This window comes from Aquarana catesbeiana, linkage group LG01 (assembly GCF_042186555.1).
Source record: "Aquarana catesbeiana isolate 2022-GZ linkage group LG01, ASM4218655v1, whole genome shotgun sequence".
NCBI classification, from domain to species: domain Eukaryota; kingdom Metazoa; phylum Chordata; class Amphibia; order Anura; family Ranidae; genus Aquarana; species Aquarana catesbeiana.
This window is the reverse complement of record NC_133324.1, coordinates 351,238,670-351,259,549: the sequence shown is the minus strand read 5'-3', so window position 1 is coordinate 351,259,549 and position 20,880 is coordinate 351,238,670. Positions and strand designations below refer to the sequence as shown.

The 20,880-nt window shown below is 42.8% G+C and overlaps 1 protein-coding gene across 2 annotated transcripts in view; it reads right to left on the bottom strand.

The window, feature by feature from the left end:
* Positions 1–10,293: 10,293 nt before the first annotated feature.
* EFS (embryonal Fyn-associated substrate) overlaps positions 10,294–20,880 on the bottom strand; it is a 38,264-nt gene continuing 27,677 nt past the window's right edge. For both annotated transcript variants that reach the window (XM_073632671.1, XM_073632668.1), the window contains one exon: positions 10,294–10,916. In XM_073632671.1, coding sequence (XP_073488772.1) covers positions 10,497–10,916 — 420 coding nt within the window. In that variant the 3' untranslated portion in view covers positions 10,294–10,496. The remainder of the gene's footprint in view (positions 10,917–20,880) is intronic.

The window sequence follows — 20,880 nt, the reverse complement described above, 5'->3', positions numbered from 1 at the left end:
AGTATTGTATCGATATCTCTGTTGTATACCACACACGGGGGGGGGGGTAATTATCTGCTGTGCCCCAAACATTTGCCCACATTTTTAATGTGATGGGTCTTTGGCAAATTTCCATTTTCTCTTATATAGATGGTCATCACTTAGTAAAAGTTTTATTATACAGCCCAGTTAAAAGGGCATCTTCAGATCTATCCTGATGGGGTTATGTTGCAATTTTTAGGTGATTAGCCCCTATCAAAAAAACTGACATCTGCTCAGGCATAACCCCTCTCAGCTGGGGATGGCTTCAGTTTTTTTTTCTTGCATATTCATGTTACTAAACACAGAACCTGCATTCACTATATCTGGTCTTCCACAGAACATGGAAATGCAATTATTTTAGTAAATATAAACTGCTTAAATAACTTCTCATCAGCAGTATATAGCAGCCTTGTGCCGTCTATCAGTTCCTAGTAAAGCTTGTAGGAAGAGTTTTCATTCGCCCCTGACCCTTCGTCTGGACAGTGCTGATTGGCCCTGTGCTGATCACATGCACCCTCCCAAAAAAACTGCAAAAACCACAAAAAGCCTGTCCCCTGGCTCTGTAAATATCAGGTTATTTTTTTGGAGACAGGAGGGGATCAGAGAAAACAGGCTCAAACCACCTTTATACACCATGGGGAGGATTAACCCCTTAGGTTCCACAGAGTATAACAAGCATGCTTTACTTGGGGGGGGCGCTCGAGTGCCTGGTGAAACCCATACTATTCCTGTTACCTGGTAGGAGGGGTAAGTCCTCATGTTTCTTGGCTTCCTTAGTCTTTTTCTCTGCACATTCCTTCCCTTTTAGCTGCAGTGTTCCAGTTATATTACATATGCTTTATTTCTCAAAGCGTCTTTCAGGGCTGCACCTGGAGAGTGTAGCGCCACCCAACTTCCCAGGAAACATGGCGAATAATGCCTTTTAAGGCTGCCACTTCCACCATGGCCTTAGTTGTAGTGTTTCCTCCACCATGGTGGAAACGTTGCGTGGAACTGAGTGGGCTGCACTCTCTCCAGGCAGAGGTTCTGAGTGTGGGTACATGGCTCACCTTATCTTTTTCTTTTTGGGCCATCCCTGCATCCTCCCAGATGTGTGCGGGATGCTCCAGAGTTCCCCCCTTCTTCCCTGCTCAGTGAGAGCTTGGGCCAGCCGGGAGAGTCTGTCCTATTTCCAGAAAGTGGAGTCGGGCTCCCGGGGCTCTGTTTTTTGCCAGGCCTGGGTGATGTAATTTCCAGGAAGAGGTGGGGGTGGGGCTTCCAGTCGGGTGCAGGGCTTCCAGTTTCGGCCTGTGGAAGGCAGGGGGGTGGGCCCAGGCTGGCGTAGACTTCCAGTCCTGGCAGCGGCGAGAACGGGAGTTTTTTTTTTTTTTTTTTTAAATGGACAGCACAGCAGAGCTGCTAACCAGCTGCAGTATGGAGTCGGTGGAGCTAGTGGCAATGGCAGGAACAGGAGCTACAAGTGCCAGCCCACGTAAGGTGGGGCAGAGGCTTCAGCTCTTCTACCCCAGGGCTTTGCCTTTCCCTCCACTTTTCCCCTGGTGTCTGAGGTAATTGGGGAAGGGGGGAGCCTGTTCCATGCCCCTTCGGTTACCTTATGAGGGGACATGGTTTGGATGGCCCCCCCTTTCTTTTTCTTGGGTGGCGGGGGTGTGGGTAGATCATTTTAAGGGGGATAATGCTTAGGTCCTAATGGGGTGCTGTTCTAATTACAGAAGGCACGGGAAAAGACAAAGCATACCCTCCCCTCTTCTAAGAAAAGGTGCTCTTCCTGAGGTACTTCCCGAGAGGATTTGTTGGATACCCTCTCCGTTCTGTTGAAAGCAGTGGGATATTTAGTGGATGGCCGCTAGGACTTTGGCCCTGGTGAACTTGAAGCGAAGGGCGCTCTAGTTAAAACCTTTGTCCGGTGACTCTGCTTCTAAAGGAAGCTCTGTGGTCTCCCTTTTAATGGGGCTCTGCTTTTTGGCCCAAATTTGGAGGCCATTTTGGATAGACTGCAGATAAGAAAAAGGCTTTTCCGGCAAAGAAAAAGAAGGCGCCTTTAGTCAAAAAGATATTTCCTCCTATTTAGCAAACCCAGGCCCCCAAGAAAACGGGTTCTAAGAAACCCTGGGGTGCACAGAGGGGGTGAGGTATGGCGGCTGTTCAGTTCAGAAGTTCCGAACTGCCAGTTAAAAGCCCGTGACGGTCCTGCTGTGGGAGGGAGACTTCTATCCTTCCTTCCTCAGTGGAGGGCAGTAATGTCCAGTCCGTTTGTCCTGAATGTCAACTCCCAGGGATATGGACTGGAGTTTTCGGAGAGATCTCCAAACTGTTTTTTTGTGACTCAGATCCCTGGAGTGCAGGACAGGGCCCTAGCATTAATATCCCTTTTAGAGGATCTGAGACAACAGGGAATAATTATTCCAGTGCCTCAGGAGGAGGAAGGTTTAGCGTTTTATTCTCACATTATCCTAATAAAGAAACCCTCAGGAAAATTTTGCTTAATTTTGAACCTAAAACTGAATCGGTCCATCCGCTACAAAGAGTTCCGCATGGATACGATCTACTCCGTAAGTAAACTGCTTACGGGGGGGGTTTATGGCTTCCATTGATCTCAGGGACGCTTACCTTCACATCCCAATAGCAGTAGCGTCCCAGAGGTTTTTGAATCTGGCAATCAGCTCAGAGGGCAGGATATCCTATCTGCAGTTCAGAGCCCTTCGGTTTGTCCTTGGCTCTGAGGATCTTCACCAAGGTTATGGAGGAAGCCTTGGCGCCTCTGAGGATCCAGGATCTGCTTCTTTTCGCCAGCTCAGAAAATCAGCTGCTGGCAAATCTGAACAGAACAAAATGCCACTTGCAAAACCTAGGTTGGATCCTGATCGAGGAGAAATCAAACTTAATCCCTTCCCAAGAGATAAGATTTTTGGGGTACAACATTGACTATTCAACAAAAGATCTTCTTGCCGGAAGAGAAAAAGGTGAAGATCCTGGGGGCGATAAAAACAGATACAGACAAGCTCGCCAGTAACCGTACGGTCAGCAATGTCGACATTGGCTCTCCTAGCATCCTCCATTCTGGCCGTTCAATGGGCCCGCCTCCACTCAAGGGATCTGCAGCAAGTAATTCTCCAAAATTGGAGGCACGATGAACCCTTAGAAAAACGGTTCATGATTCTTGTGCAAGTGAGAAAATTATGGTGGTGGAGGAACCAGTTAAACCTAAGCGAGGGCCTACTTTGGGTATTCTCTGTCTCAAAAAGGCTAACAGATGTTAGCTCCTGAGGGTGGGGGGTGCATCTAGAAGATTGTTTTGCTCAAGGAATCTGGACAAGCTCAGACGCAAAAAGATCATCCAATTGGAGGGAACTGAAAGCAATTTGGATGGGGCTCCTTTGGTTTCAGGAAGAGGTCAGGGGCCAACACGTTCAGATCCTGTGCGACAATAAAAGGCAGTTTGAATTGGATGGCCGACTTCCTGAGCAGGAAGACAATTTCCGAATCGGAGTGGAGTCTAAATTCGGAAGTTTTCCAGATGGTGGTAAACAGGTGGGGCAGTCCTCCGGTCTACCTGTTTGCGACCCACTCAAACGCAAAGCTCCCGTCTTACTTTTCTCTGAACAGGAGGGATCAGGCAAGAGGCTCATCCGTGGGACTTCCATTTGTGTAATTATTATTATACAGGCTTTATATAGCGCCAACAGTTTGCACAACGCTTTACAACATTAGGGCAGACATTACAGTTACATACAAGAGGAATCAAAGGGCCCTGCTTGTTAGAGCTTACAATCTAAAAAAAAATGCTTTGCTCCCCTTCCAGTTAATACCGTTGGTCCTCAAACTATTTCAGGAAGAGTCCACGAATCTAATACTGGTGACTCCTTATTGGCCCAGGAGGATATGGTTCTCAACACTTCTGAAACTGGCGGCAGAACCCCATCGAATGTTCACAACACGGGACAATCTACTGAGTCAGGGACCCATACGGCATCCAAACGTAAGCCAGCTCAAGTTAGCAGTCTGGTTTCTGGGGAGCAGATCCTAAAGAAAAGGGGTCTATCAGACAAATTAGTTACTATGCTGCTAAATAGCAGGAAAAAAGTCACCAGAGATATTTATTTTCAAGGTTTGGAAATGCTACAACTCCTGGTGCGTGACAAAGAAGTATTTGCCACAGGAGATCATTTCCATCCTGGAATTTCTTCATGATGGAATGGAGAAGGGGTTAGCGGTTAGCACCTTGAAGACACAGGTGGCCGCGTTATCAGTTTTTTGGAAATATAATTATCACGAGATCCTTTAGTTATTAGGTTCTTTAAGGCAATGGCTAGGTCAAGACCAGCACCTATCAAATTTTTTCCAACTTGGGACTTGTCAGTGGTCCTGCAGGGACTAACTAGGAAATCTTTCGAACCTCTAAAAGAGGCTACAGTCAGAAATTGGACTTTGAAAACGGTCCTATTGGTGGCAGTAACCTCTGCCAGGAGAGTCAGTGAGCTGCAGGCTTTTTCCATAGTTGAACCTTTTCTGACAGTCTTTCCAGATCTTATAGTCCTAAAGGTGGACCCAGGCTTTCTACCTAAGGTCTCCTCTGCCTTTTATCGTTCTCGGGAGGTGATTCTACCAACGTTTTGCGCATCCACAGCCAATTCTAAAAAGGAAGATTTCCACACGCTGGACGTGAAGAAATGTCTAATGCAATATCTGGAATTGACGAGACAATTTAGGAAGTCAATTTCTCTTTGTGCTGTTCTCAGGGGCTCGTAAGGTAGAGCGTGCTTTCAATAGCTCAATAGGAAGATGGCTCAGAACAGCCTCAGACAAGGCCTCAGGGCAGATACTACCGGATGGTATCCTTGCCCACTCAACTAGGGCAGTTGCAACATCCTGGGCTGAGAGGGCTTTTGCCTCACCGGACCAGATCTGTAAAGCAGCAACGTGGACAAGTTTTACTACGTTCATCCGGCATTATAGAATTGATCTACTATCAGCCTCAGAGCAGGCCTTTGGCTGGAAGGTCCTACAGGCGGTGGTCCCACCCTAGAGTAAGTTTTCTCGCTTATCCTGTCCAGGTGCTGTCCTGAAAGACGCTTTGCGAAAACCTTAGTTAGACTTACTGGTGACGGTATTTCTAGAAGTCTTTCAGGACAGCAGCTATTACCCTCCCTAGTGGTTTCCAATATGACTTGCACTGTTATATATGTGTATGTTTTGTTGTTTTGTTTAAAAATGTTGTCTTTCAGCATGGCTGGTGGTTCCTTGTTTACGACTGAGGCCATGGTGGAAGTGGGCTGCCTTAAAAGGCGTTATTAGCCGCGTTTCCTGGGCGGTTGGGTGGAGCTATGCTCTCCAGGTGCTGTCCTGAAAAACTGCTAGAAATACCATCACTGGTAAGTCTAAGGTTTTTCAGGCCCCCTGAGTGCCATGTAGCGGTGGAGGAGCCTAGGGGGTGGTCTGGGAGACTGTTGGTGCCAAATGCAGCTCTTCCCCACCAGCTTGCCTTGGATCTCGGATAGTGGCGCTGCCCATGCAGTAAACGCTGGTGACATCACAGAAGGGCAGAGTTGACTGACTGCTGCCATAGTTGCACTTTTTTGCAGGATAACTGTCCGGCACCGAGGGCAGTGTTTCTCTGGGAAGTTTTATTACATCACATATCTGATAAGTGCTGCAACTAGTTGAATTGCTGTCATAGGGGAGGTGTGCACAAGTCGTTTCTGGGGCTTCCAGCACAGGTATCTGATGTCAGCACCTGCTTCTCTCAGCTGACCTAAACTGCTAATTACAATTAGTTGTTACTTATGTTGGTAGGTCAGGTCTTCACAATTATAGGTGGGTGGGACTTCTGGTCCTCGCCAGCATTTGTAATGCACGCCGGCTCCGGAAGTGAGCGAGCGAGTGCACTTCCTGATACATCTGTGGCTGGTATATTGGGTGCTGATCCTGGCCCAGAAAAATGAGTGGGCTACTTTTTGTTTTATATACACATTCATTTTAATAAAATAATGTATAATGAAGTCATTCTTATTGGTCTTTGTTGGTTTTCTGGTGGTATGGAGAGGTGAAGGAGCATAGTGTCTGTGGTGCCCATGAAAATGAAGGCAGGGGAAGAATCGAGTTTCTTTTGTAAAAAAAAAAAAAATAGTGTACTTTCACCTAGTATTGCCTAAGGCCCCTTTCACACTACCGCAACATCACAACTATTTTGCCACAATTTTAGGGAATGCCTGTTTAAACTTGAGGTCTATGGACCTCAACTCTCACATCAAAGTCGGACCAAAGTAGTACAGGGACTACTTTGAAGTTGATGTGACTTGAAGTCGAACAGATATGAATGGTACTCATTGGAAATCATGGGGTAGGACTTGTCATGCGACTTTGCAGACAAGTTGCACAAGTGTGAAAGGGGCCTAAGAGGTTATGATGGTCGCACAATTTCAAAGCTGCATGTCAGTGCGACTTTTTGCGCAGATGTCTATGCAAGTCACCTGAAATCGGCAAAAGTGGTGCAGTAACTACTTTTTCAAATCGGTGTGGCACTGTGAAGTTGCACCGGTGTGAACGGGGGCTAAAAGAGCACTTAATAATAATTGGAGCTTTTGATGTAGATAAATGTATGATTCGTAATTCGTCTCTAGAATTTGATGGTGATATAGCGCCACGTTTTGATTACATTTTTTTAAAATTTTCTTTTCTTTTAATTTGTTGTATTAAGCACCAACATGCATGCAATTACAGGGTTGTTGTAGCATGCCTGGCTATTGTAGTTTAGCCAATTAGGATTTGATAGCGCCACCTTTTTATTCTTGTTTACACAGTTGTACTAAGTGGATGTTCGAGCATCTGAGGACATGAGTCTGTGAGTCTTGCAGGCTGCAGTGTGAGGTTCTAACCACTTCTAGTTTAGTTGTTCAGTGCCTGTTGACAACTTGACCTCCCCTCATATGCCGTGCTTTGGGACATCTCTATTGTAGTGAATGTGAAGATGTACGATAAAGAAAATGAAAACTTTGGCTACCTTAAAAAAAAAAAAATTATGAATACATCACAATATATGGGGACCACCTTGTTGTAATAGATATGAATATACCCTGTATCCTGATGTACTGCAAGAAAAGGATTTTACAGGTAAACCAAAAATTCCTTTTTCATTGGCATAGCAGAATGTTATGCAGCAGTACAGGGATGGAATGCTGCTGACACCCTGGTACTGATTTATCAGTGGAAAAGTAGTAGATCCTAAAAGAGTTTACCTATTATGTCAAAGAGTCTCACTTAGCAGAACCATATAGACCTCTGTGTCCTCATCTGGGAAAATAGCTGCAGTTTAGGTACATTCTAACAATAGTTTTGTTATGTTGGCTGATTCTGCCACAGAACATACCAATTAATAATCACCAATAATGTTGGCATATGTTTTTGCTTTCATTTAGACTCGAGACCCATGCATAGAGCAGATTGCATCAAATACTGTCAATAACATGAAAAAAAAATGGTCTGAGATAAATATCTGAAAAATCTATCCAGAAATTGGGGGACTTATCTGTAACTAAGTGTCAAGTGGCTGAAAGAGCATGTGATATGTCTTGGCCATCTTTTAATGCCTGTGAGTATGTTGCTTTTTATGCCTGCACAGACTTTGGCACTGTTCGTCTAATAAACCCTGCCATTCCAGCCAAGTTTTGAGGAGAGCTATTGCTGAGAGCACAGTAAGTGGTTGATTTCTCATACTTGGTATTGTTTCTGGGAGAGAACATGAAGATAAATGCATCCAATAAGACACAGCAAAAAACTGCTTTATCCAAAATAATTGTGTTTTAGATGCTTGTTAATGTGTTGTTGCGGAGCCCAATCCCCCTGTTGGAACACAATAGCACAGCTGAGGAGAACGCTGTGCTAACATTGCATAGTTAGTATGACAATCTCTCTGTTTTTTTTGTTCAGCCCGCTCGGTTTAAAAAAAAAAAAAAAAAAACGTTATTGTCAAGTCAGAAGGTTTTTTTTTTTTATCCTAATGCATTCTATGCATCAAAATAAAAAAACCTTACGTGTGCAGCAGCCTTCCTTAGCCCCCCTAATACTTACCTGAGGCCCATGTAGTGATCGGCCAGCGACAATCCCACCAAACGCAACTCTTTCAAGTGACTGGGTTTTGTTGGAAACAATGGGGTTAAAACGGGTATAGAAAAGGCATCACATCGTGTCCTCCCCACCTATCGACCACTTCTGAAAAGCGATCTGAACACGTGGGTCTCTGCATGGATGTCTATTGAAATCACACCCCGAGGTCGTCAAAAGTTGTACAGAAACTACTTTTGGGAATCGGTGTGGTAACACACCGATTCAGACGGTGCCATTGCCGGCAATAGCCGCCAATTTGGCAAAATCGCTGCAATGTGAACCAGGGCTTAAGTAGAACTATATGCAAAATTTTTTTTTCATTTTGAATAGAGTAAGGAGTGGTTATAACCCCTGTCAGGTTTTTTCTCATCATCTGTGTCCCATTAGGGATATTTCTCTTCACTTCCTGGTCCATAGCCGAACAGGAAATGAGAGGGAATGTCTGCAAATTAAGGGAATTTCTTGGTGACCCCCAGGTCTCCAGAACTAGTGTCACATTAGAAGATGTCCCTTCTATATTACTGTTCTGTTGACAGCCCAAAATTGGGGATTTTGTTTTACCTTCACTTTAAATGATAATGGTAACAGGACAAATAGAGAGGGTGAAACTCCCTAACGGGGACACAGCCTGCAATAAAACCTGACAGTTCTAGTTAGGGATGCACCGAATGGGTTTTTTGGGATACCGAAAATAAATCTTCCTTGATCCCGAAAACCGATACCGAAACAGCACCGATACCGAAAGTGACTGTTTTTAAAAATATTTTTATACAGGAGATGGTCAGAGACTGGGGACATGGTACAGGAGATGGTCAGAGACTGCAGAGATGGTACAGGAGATGGTCAGAGACTGAGGACATGGTACAAGAGATGGTCAGAGACTGCAGACATGGTACAGGACATGGTCATAGACTGCAGACATGGTACAGGACATGGTCAGAGACTGCAGACATGGTACAGGACATGGTCAGAGACTGCAGACATGGTACAGGACATGGTCAGAGACTGCAGACATGGTACAGCAGATGGTCAGAGACTGCGGACATGGTACAGGAGATGGTCAGAGACTGCAGACATGGTACAAGAGATGGTCAGAGACTGCAGACATGGTACAAGAGATGGTCAGAGACTGCGGACATGGTACAGGAGACGGTCAGAGACTGGGGACATGGTACAGGAGACGGTCAGAGACTGGGGACATGGTACAGGAGACGGTCAGAGACTGGGGACATGGTACAGGAGACGGTCAGAGACTGGAGACATGGTACAGGAGACGGTCAGAGACTGGAGACATGGTACAGGAGACGGTTAGAGACTGGGGACATGTTACAGGAGATGGTCAGAGACTGGAGACATGGTACAGGAGACGGTCAGAGACTGGAGACATGGTACAGGAGACGGTTAGAGACTGGGGACATGTTACAGGAGATGGTCAGAGACTGGGGACATGGTCAGAGAGTTAGAGACTGTGGACATGATACAAGAGATCAATGCAGCCAGCCAGTGTCCCTGGTAGTGCAGCCTGTGTCGTCCCCGGTAGTGCAGCCTGTGTCCCCATTGCAGCCAATGTCCCCAGTAGTGCAGCCTGTGTCCCCAGTAGTGCAGCCAGTGAAGGGAGAGGAGAGCCGCCGCCTGTTTGATCACAGCGCTGGGAACATCACAGCTTTCATTTTAATAGCTGTGTGTTCCCTGCTGCGCGCCATCACATACAGCCCCTCCCCATTGTCCGGGCACTTTGATAGACAGATCACCCGTCCCATTGGATGGGTGATTTGTCTATCAAAGTGCTGGACAAGGGTGAGGGGCTGTATGTGACGGCGCGCAGCAGGGAACACACAGCTATTAAAATGAAAGCTGTGATGTTCCCAGCGCTGTGATCAAACAGGCGGCCGCTCTCCTCTCTCCTACGATATAGGAAGCCCCCCTGATAGGCAGCACCAGGGGCGGAGCCCAGGCCCTGCCCCTTTCGGTATCGGCAAGAATTCTCTTTCGGCTTTTTGCCGAAAGGGCCATTTTCAGCCGATATGTTTCGGCGGCCGAAATTTTGGTGCATCCCTAGTTCTAGTCCCTCTCCTCTATCCAAAACGTAAAAAAAGTTTTGCTTTTAGTTATACTTTAAGGCTTACTAGTGTTATGTGTTATAAAACAAATACTCATGCTACAAATAAATACAATAAGAGTGAATTTATTGTAGTTTTTCATATATATTTAAACATAACATCAGAGATCTTGATACAAAATAAATACTAAAATGAAAAGGTCAGTAAAATGATTAGGCAGGTAGTACCATGAATTTCTCAAAATTATTGTAGATTTTTCTACCCATAATCCAAATCAACCTTCCAAATGTCTGAAGTTTTGTTTTTCATGAGTCAGGCAGACAGTTTTTGAAGAAGTTCTGTGAAGCTATGAGCACAGGTACAGAGTACAGATACACTGGCTGCCATGGCTTTGAGTGCAACAGGAGATGGGTACAGGGCAGCAGCCTCCTTTGTAGCTAGCACAACTTCTTTAAGGGCTTGGCATAGGGTTCCCCCTTCTCCCGCTAATTTAACTTGCAGTTGAGTACAGCTGAGCAATCGGCCAAGTGTGTCCCCAATGAACACAAGCTTGTGTGCAGCAATCACCAGCTGTTTTCCATGTCCTACAAAAATACGTGGTGGTTGTGAACTTGCACTTCCCAGAAATGTACCCACGCAGGTCTCAAGTGTCTGTAGGTGTCCATGACTTTGAGATGCATAAAAGCGCAGCAAATGACGGTCTTCTTCTGATGGCTCTGGACAAGGGTCAGCCTGGAATAAAAGAGTTATCAGGTGAGTGTGCTATGCATTGTTGTGATTCCTATATTGTAGTTGTACATTTTATTGACAGTCTACTAGCAAAGCAACATAAAACAAATAGGGCAAAGTACAGCCAAAGAGTTGTATAAATCTACATTTATATCTGCAAGGCAGGAAACGTGTATGCTTACAATCAAAAGCACTCAGCTGATAACAGTTGTTTTTTCCCCCCTTTATTTTTTATTTTTTTTTTACCACACCTACCAGGAAATACATACAAAAACACAACTAATAAACATGATAACATACTAAAAAATAAACTAAAAAATAGGGGGTAGGACCCCAAGTAACAGGTCCAATAGAGGTCGTTACTCATACTCTGAACAGAACTCTTACTATGATGACCACGATCACCAGTATGATAAGACCCCTATTCCTGTGAATAATCGCTTTGCCCCTTTGTTTAACCACTTGCTTACTGGGCACTTAAACCCCCCTCCTGTCCAGACCAATTTTCATCTTTTAGCGCTGTCGCACTTTGAATGACAATTGCGCGGTCATACAACACTGTATCCAAATGACATTTTTATCATTTTTTTCCTACAAATAGAGCTTTCTTTTGATGGTATTTGATCACCTCTGCGGTTTTTAGTTTTTGTTTAAAAAAATGAAAAAGACAGAATTAAAAAAAAAAAAAAATTATATTTTTTTTATATTTTGTTATAAAATTTTGCAAACAGGTAATTTTTCTCCTTCGTTGATGTACGCTGATGAGGCGGCACTGATGGGTGGCGGTGATGGGCACTGATTGATGGCAGCACTGCTAGGTGGCACTGATTGGCACCACTGGTGGGCATTGGTAGGTGGCACTTGTGGGCATTGATAGGTGGCACCTGTGGGCACTGGCAGGTGGCAATGACAGATGGCACTTGTTGGCACAGATGAGGCATATGTGTCTCCTTCCTCTTCGGGACCGATGTCCCTTTGACATAAGCCAGTGATTGGCTTGTTTTTCCTCCTCACGCTGTCAGCGTGAGGAGAAAACGAAACCAATCACCGAGGTTTTGTTTACATCATGTGATCAGCTGTCATTGGCCGGGACCGGCCCCTTACTCGGATCTGTGATCATCCGAGTCTCCGTGACTCGGTGATCACAGCGCGCACATCGCGCGCCCTGCAGGGTGCGCGTGCACAGGGGAAGACATCCCATGACGGCCTCCCGGAAATTGAGGTCCGCGCTGTAGTCGTCATTCGGCTATGGCCCGGACCTCAAGTGGTTAAAGATGATGAATACCATCAGAATCATTTTTTAGGGAACCCCCAACCCCAATGGCCGGACCCAGGGGATTATACACCAACAGGAAACAGACAGGGGGGAAAAAAAAGACAAAGAGAGGGAGAAGAGCAGGACGGAAAACAAAAAAGACAAAAGTCCCATTAGGCACGGGTATTTTCAACATTAGCGGTGTAGATCTGAAGGCTTGAAATTCACTCCAGCATGTAACCTTAGCAAATTTAAGACCTACATTAGCCTGCAGAAATTTGTCAGGACTTTGAATATAAAGAAATATTTCCTATCCAAACCTGGTGAAAGGTCTGTCCTGACAGGTTCTACAGTTCCCAGTGGTATACATTCTAATCTGGCTAATAAGTCGGTTTTCAACCCTCCAAAGAATGATCACAAACACGTAGAGGTTTTTAAAAATATGGTCATTAGTGACTTGGAGAAGATGAAAGTGAGAAAAGTAGGAGACCCTGCTTATTTGAAAAAAGGTATTCGTGCATTGGAGAAAAATAAGAATGTAGTTATTCGGCCCGCTGACAAGGGGGGTGGGTTAGTTATTATGAGTAAATCCTATTACCAGGAGGAAATGGATCGGTTATTGTCAGACAGGAAGACATATCAAGTGCTAACTAAGGACCCTATTAGCCAGTTCAAAGATAAATTAGAAGTGTTGATCTCCTTGGGTAAAACTAGGGGAGTTTTGAATAAAAAGGTATCCTATCTAAACCCCAGTGCTTGTAGAATTATATTTTTTACCCAAGATTCATAAGGATCCCCAATTACCTCCAGGTAGGCCCATCCTAAACGGCATTGACTCAGTTTCAGCACATTTGGGCCAATATATAGACTACTTCTTGAAACCTTTAGTATCCACCACTACAGCATTTCTAAAAGACACCAAACACATCATACAAATAGTGGAGAAAATACCGTGTAAAGATAACAGTTTATTGGTGACAGCCGACGTTAGCTCACTGTACACGATAATTGGTCACTCTGATACCATTAGCTCGGTACAATGGGCCCTGGATAAGTCAGACTTACCTTCACATTTAAAAGATTTCCTTTTAAAAGCCCTAGAGTTCTGCCTTGCCAGGAATTATTTCTGGTATGGCGGTAAATTCTTTTTACAGACACTTGGGTTTACTTCGTTTTGCGCCAAGCGTCACAAATATTTTCATGGCACTCTGGGAGGAGTTTGTCTTTGGTAGCAGACCTGCGCAGCTGGTCTGCTACCAAAGATATATAGACGACCTTTTTCTGATCTGGGAGGGTGACTTGATCAGTCTCCAATTATTTATGTCCCGGCTCAATGGTAATACTAAGAACATCCGTCTTATATGGAATGCTGATGCCTCAAGCATAGCCTTCCTTGATTTGGAAATTTTCAAACATGGAGGTTTTTTTTAGAACCAAGAACTACTGTAAACCAACAGACAGGAATGGGTATATTCGCCTGGACAGCTGCCATCACAATTCATGGTTGCTTAATATCCCCAGAGGGCAGTTTATTCGCCTTCGGCGTAACTGCTATCTGGATGATGATTATTTTTCACAAGCCAATGGTATGGCAGAAAAGTTTTTACAAAAGGGATATACTAGGGCTCTCATAACAGAGGTGGTGCAAAAAGTTGGCAGTATGGACCGTTCCTCCTTAGTAGCGGATTCCGACAAAAATAAAGATAAAAATATTAACACAAAGCAGGACGTGTTTCAATATAGGATTATTTTAGATTATAATATCCAACACAAGAAAGTGGAAAAGATCATTTTGAAGTATTGGGATATTTTGAAAAAGGATATTATCCTAGGTCCAACTCTCCCTGCCCGCCCCATTTGTTTACAGGAGACCACCGACCTTGAGGGATATTATAGCCCATAGTGTAGTTGACCCCCCTGTGGTTAAAGAAAATAGAATCTTTAATTTCATGTCGGGTTCTATGCATGCGGAAAATGTCCAGCATGCAGGCAATGCAAATCTAACGTTAAAAAACGGAAAGCGTTTCGAGCTACTGCCACTGATAGAACTTCTCAGATTAAAAATCTGATTACCTGTGACACTGTAGGAGTAGTGTACATGCTTCAGTGTGAATGCAGACTCCAATACGTGGGAAGAACTTCTAGACCCATGGGAGTCTGCATAGCTGAACATGTCAATAATATCAAAAAAGGTTTAAAGACATATTAAGTATCTAAGCATTTTAGAAATTGTCACGATAGGGACCCTAAGAAATTACAGTTTCGGGGCATAGAAAAAGTCACGAAACACTGGAGGGGTGGCAACTATATTAGGCAGGTTAGTCGCCAAGAATCTCTATGAATTCATGAAACGAAAGTAGCAGTCCCTAGGGGGTTAAACGTTGAGTTTGACCTCAACTGCTTCATTTCTGACAAATAAGTATAATGTGTCTTTTATTTTGCTCGTCCTTGTATATGTATTCCTCTTTACGTAATGATAATATTTTTTTGCGCATTTTATTTATTTCTTGTGTTTTTAATTTTGTGCATTCAGTTTTTCCTGTGTGTATGTATTTGCATTTTACATGCATTTTATATGTATCATATTTATGTACGAGATGGACGCGGGTGTTACTATACATTTCATTTTTTAACTATATGTATATGTTTCATGAAGTTTATATTAGATCCTTGGAGTCACTAGAGATCATTCATAAACCATGGAGTTTAATTTTATTTTTATTTTTATATCCACTCTTATATGTACTTCTTGTTTTAAAAGTTTGTGGGTAGCTTTTTACCAATCGCCATGTCTTCAGCAAATGTCTCCATTTAAGAATCACGTCAATTCTGAAGTGTCTTCCGTTTCCGGTCGTGGCACATTCCCTGCTGACAGTCGGCGTGTATTTAGGCTTCTGGGTGACAGCATGACTCCGCCCTCGCTGACGAAGTCCTGTGGATGTAACGGCGCGTACGGGGGCGGAGTTTTTGCTCTGACGTCACCCGCTGCCATCTCACAGCTGTTCGGACGCGAACAGTCTGTTCTCAGCCTTGTATTGACATCTTTCCAATAGCGCTGTATCAGCGCGTGTTTTAAAAGTGGTTTTATACTTTTTCAATAAATTGCCTATACAGCTATACCAAACGGACCGCTCTTAGTTTTTTTCCTCTTTTTTTCTTTGGTGATTGCTGTATTCCGTATTGCACTGGAAGCTCACCTGTTACACTGCTGCACTGAAGAGGTATCTACCGGTAACCATTGAGGATAACCTGAGGGGCCGTGCTATGTCCATCCAGTTTGTATGGAACCCATACTCGTATGACCTCCTGTAATTTCAGAGGTCCCCCCTATCTGGTAAGCATTCTACATATATGTGAGTGGAGAGGATCACTGTTTTCACATAGAAGGATTGGCTTTACCACAAGGGATTTCTCTTTTAATATATGGACTTTATTTATTTATTATCATTTGCGCTGCACTTAAATTTGTTTTTTAGTTAAACATGATAACATGCCAGGGTTATCATGTTTATTATTATTGCTATTGCAGGGCACCCCTGTCATCTACCAGCAAGGGTGGGAGGGTATTGTGTAAAGCTGGCCATAGATGGTTCAGATCCCTGCTGAACCGGCTGAGATTTGAACCACGTATGGTAAGTTGATCAATCAATTTGGGTACAACTGCCACTCAGCAATGAGTTGGCAATAAGACTGGCATTAGGTTCTAGAGGCACAACTTTCACAGCAGTATGGAATGAAATACATTTTTTTTTCTAATTTAAAGTGGTGCTATAATCACCTTCACTGCAGCATTCTGGAGCTCCTCCTCCAACCGCTGACATCTTTGGGTGGACAGCTTCCAGCTATTGCTTTTATTGGCTGGGCAGAGATGATGTCCTGCATGCGCAGGAGTTCAGTTATCCTGGCATTGTGGAACTTGTACAATGAGCTGCACATGCGTAGCTCGCTGTACAAGGATGGACTGACAGGTAAGTAGTTTTAATGCAGATGTGACATAGCATGTCTTTTCTGCATTAATAATCCTGTCTGTTCACCCATTTTTTATTGTTTTCATAAAGTTCCACTATAAAACATATACATTGTTATGGCTGCATTAAAATAATTAAACTACACAGATACAATTGATTATGATTCATATATGAATGTAGAATTCCTCTTCATCATGAGAAACATTTTGTCAACCAGTTCAGGGTATCGAAGAGGGATTCAAGCTGGCCATACACCTATAGATTATCTGCAGATTTTCTATGGTTAGATAGAAAAAGTGCAACAGATCTCTCCATGTTCACTGAACTGTGTGGATGAAGGAATCTCCCACCTTTTCCATCTAACCATAGAAAATCTGCAGATAATCTATAGGTGTATGGCCAGCTTTAAATACCTATCGAATGAATCTGCAAGTGCTGGTTATTTATCAGGGAATTTGATGAATATTTCCCTAGTTTGGCATCTCCTGCCCCTCTATGCCTGGAAATCTACATATGATATTGTACAAATATTAGCACTGCATTTGCAACATATTTTTTTGCCTTTTTTTTTAGAAGCTGCATCACTTCTTGTGACCACTAGAGGGGGGTTTACAAAAGAAACTACAATCTAATAATAATTCCATCTGAATTTACATGGTGTTTCCTCTAGTCTCACTATTGTATTAGAGACATGGTTAGCACCTAAACCTAGTTCCCTGAAAAATATAAAACTTTTAACAGAAAAATGTGTTACCTCTTACATTGACAGGTGAGGATTTTAGGAGTTTTGCTAGTTTGTTTCCTCTAAAATCTCAAAAATAAAATGTAAGATAAATATGCTGTAATGTAAATATGGGGGTTTCTAATGCTGACTTCCTTCTGAAAATTATTACCTGACTGTCATTGACTTGGAACAAGGCTGCAGATCAGGGAAGTCATATGTCCTTATCGATATAGTTGCCATGGACTATTGATGTAAAGCTCTGATCCTAAAGAGTCAGCATAAAGACCAACAGATTTACATGGCACACTCCAGATAGGGCTATAACATTAAAATAGTGTAAAAATGGTTGTGACTGTGTCGCATAATGGGACAGTCTTAATTAGTCCTTAGTAATAGTATGTCCATGTAAGGATCACCAATAAACTACCCTTAGTGGCTGCCGGTTTGGAAAAGAACTAGAAGAGACTTCCACCAGCGCGGCCGTATCTGAGGCAGCTCCTGCAGCCAAAGACCCACAAGCACCTCTCCTGGGACAGAGCGGATGATCCTAATATACTACATGCTGGTTTTAATCGCCCTCTTGTGAGTGTAATGCCCCGTACTCACGATCGGACGTTGATCAGACATTCCGACAACAAAATCCATGGATTTTTTCCGACGGATGTTGGCTCAAATTTGTCTTGCATACACACGGTCACACAAAGTTGTCGGAAATTCTGATTGTTCTGAACGCGGTGACGTAAAACACGTACGTCGTGACTATAAACGGGGCAGTAGCCAATAGCTTTCGTCAATTAATTTATTCTGAGCATGTGTGGCACTTTGTGCGTCGAATTTGTGTACACACGATCGGAATTTCCGACAACGGATTTTGTTGTCGGAAAATTTTATATCCTGCTCTCAAACTTTGTGTCGGAAATTCCGATGGAAAATGTGTGATGGAGCGCACACACGGTCGGAATTTCCGACAGCAAGGTCCTATCACACATTTTCCATCGGAAAATCCGACCGTGTGTACAGGGCATAACTCTTATGTTCCAATTTTTAAAATGTTTTACTGCTACACTTAGATGGCGCTGCTTTTTTGTCTCCCACTAAAGTGTCAGCAACCAGGCTAGGCCAACCTTGTTCTGAAAAGATGCCTGGCTGTCAAGCTGATCCTTCTTGCATCAATACTTTTGAGTGACTGACTAGTAACAAGTTGGAAGATCAGGAATGGGAAAAGCTTTTTATGTGCATTCTTGTTCCAGGTTACTGATGCAAGTTAAAGGGTGGGATCAACATGACAGACAACCATCATTTTCAGGAGAGGTGAGCAGTGGCAGCATCCATGTTTTACACATTTTCTATAACAGATAACTGTGCAGATGTGAAAATATCACCCCATTACCATTATCTCAGAAAATATTAGCTACAAAAGTCTTGTCCAGATCAAAACTATGTGTGAAGCGATCCTGGGGCTGTCTGCTGAGATTATAAAGTACCTAATATGCTGTATCTATCACCATTCAACTGCTGCTGCATTTTTAAAGTGGCACCATTCACTTGAATGGGCCTCCCCCCGCTCCAAAAACACTCAAATCTTGGAACAGAGCCAGGGGCGTTTGCGGTCAGGATTTTTGCTGCGACTCGTCACTTGATAATCATGGTAAAATTGCACTGCGTTTGGGATGTCATTAAAGTGGAGCTCCAGCCCCAGCCCCCCCTCTAAAAATTAAAAGTCAGCAGCTACAAATACTGTAGTTGCTGACTTTTAATATTAGGACACTTACCTGTGCAGGGATCCCAAAATGTCTGCAATGTAAAAAACAGGTACCCATTCCCCCATCGCCCCCAAAAGGTGCCAAATATGGCAGCAGAGGGGGGAGGAAGCAAACAAGCAGAGCTTCCCCTTTTGGGTGGAGCTCCGCTTTAAGAAATAATGGTATTGCACGCGCGTTCTGCCGCAATTCTGGAATTGCGGGCAAATTTGCAACGATTCCGCACACAATCCAGAACACCTAGGTGTGAATGAAGCCTCAAAGTATATTCATATTCATCCTTTTGTAGAGTACCTTCCATGTACACCCAATCTAACGTTTGATTCAATTTACGTACTAATTTAAGTGCTGCTTTGCTACAGGAAACTGGTGGTTTTTTTTAATAAGAACTGTATTTTTGTATCCTCTTATTCAAAGTTACCTATCATCTTTTTCCAGTTTTACTAATATGATTGGAGTGCCCAATAAATTGTGGCGAGTTCCAATGTCTAAGGAGGATCTATAATAGAAGAAACTGCTACATGGGGGAATGCCCGATCATTCTGACAGCCATAAAAATGGACAAACTCAAGCAAGTTTCTACAGAAAAAAAATCTATATTTTCATCTACAGCTGCTTGTATCTTTGGATCTATTTTGTGTGTGATGATTACTTTTAACTGACAGTAACCTTTGTATTTGCATTTTTTTTTCATCATGTGATCAGTTTAACCTGCCCAGGTATGTGACAGGTTTACTTTAAACAATGCTTGTGTTTGTCAGATTTAATACAACTATTTAAAGAATTCTGGTAGAAACAAAAACATATCTACACCTTTTAACTCTTTTGCTGCCACATGAGTTTTTGTGGTTTTTGCACGAATAATAGAATGCACATTTTAGCTCTGTAGATTAGTTAAAACCTCCAAACATTAAACATTTTCTAAAAGCAGGGACCTTGGAAAATAAAAAAGTGGTAGTTGCAATTTTATAATTCACAAGATATTGGTACAACAGTTTATCAAATACAGTTTCAGTAACACACACTCTAAAGTTTAATTTGAATGCACATAAAAGCAATAATATTAATTAATTAAAAAAAATAAAAGATGAAGTTGCATTGAGCAAATAGAAACATGTCAAGCCTTAAAATTGTGCACGCACATGAAGTGGCGACAAACTTTGGTACCTGTGCAATATGTTTTTTTGTAAGTACTACCTGCAGCCCATTTTATGTATATATTATGATACTCTATAGCAGTGTTAGTCTGTTTTAGATTCTTCTCTAATGATTACTATGATGTACAATATTCTACCAACTAATATGATATGTTTACATTTTAGAATTCTATGTTACCCATTTGGCAAATATACTTCTGAAGAAGGACTCACAAACAGTCCGAAACATGTTAGGTGTCCACGTGACTGCACATGATGGCTCCAAAGGTAGCCCCATGCTTCGCCAAGTTTTATGTGGTATCAAAGGTATTCATAATTTTTATCTATGTACTTTTTGCAAGTTTGATGTATACTGCATGATATCTTTTACTCCTTTTTTGATGTTAAATAAAAATAAGTTTTCAAATACATATTGGCCTGTCTATTAGTCCACGAGGGGTCCATTGTGCAGTTCTGCACTCAGTTTTTTTTCATTTTTAAATACATTGGACAGGACATACGAATTTTCAAAAAAATACCACTTTCCTCTACAATTTAGTTAACTCCAACATGCACTGCGATATATATATATATATATATATATATATATATATATATATATATATATATATATATAAATATATAAATATATATATATATATATATATATATATATATATATAACATGTAGAGTAATCAATGTTTTTTTACGTAGAATGCCCAGCATGCATTTACATATGTATTAAAGCAGAGTTACACTGTTTTGTAAGTTTATTAAAAGTCAGCTGTCCCATGATCCAGAGAAGTGGCCACCCGAAGCCTTGCTCTTCTCCCTGCGGCACCATCATTACTACTGTGGGCACCCAGCTGTGATAGCTTGTGGCTTCACAGCCGGACGAGCACTGTACATGTGCGAGTTGTGCTGCGCTCTCCTAGTGGCCAGGAAATCTTCTGGGACCTTTAACGTGTCCCAGAAGATTGCAGCGAGGGAGGGGCCGTATAGGGGGAGAGTAGGAGTTGCCTAGGTGGCCAAGTGACAGAAGAAGGATGTGGGACAGGAAGTACCTGTCAAAACCAGGTACCCACCCCCCCAAAAAAAAATTACATGCCAAATGTGATATGTA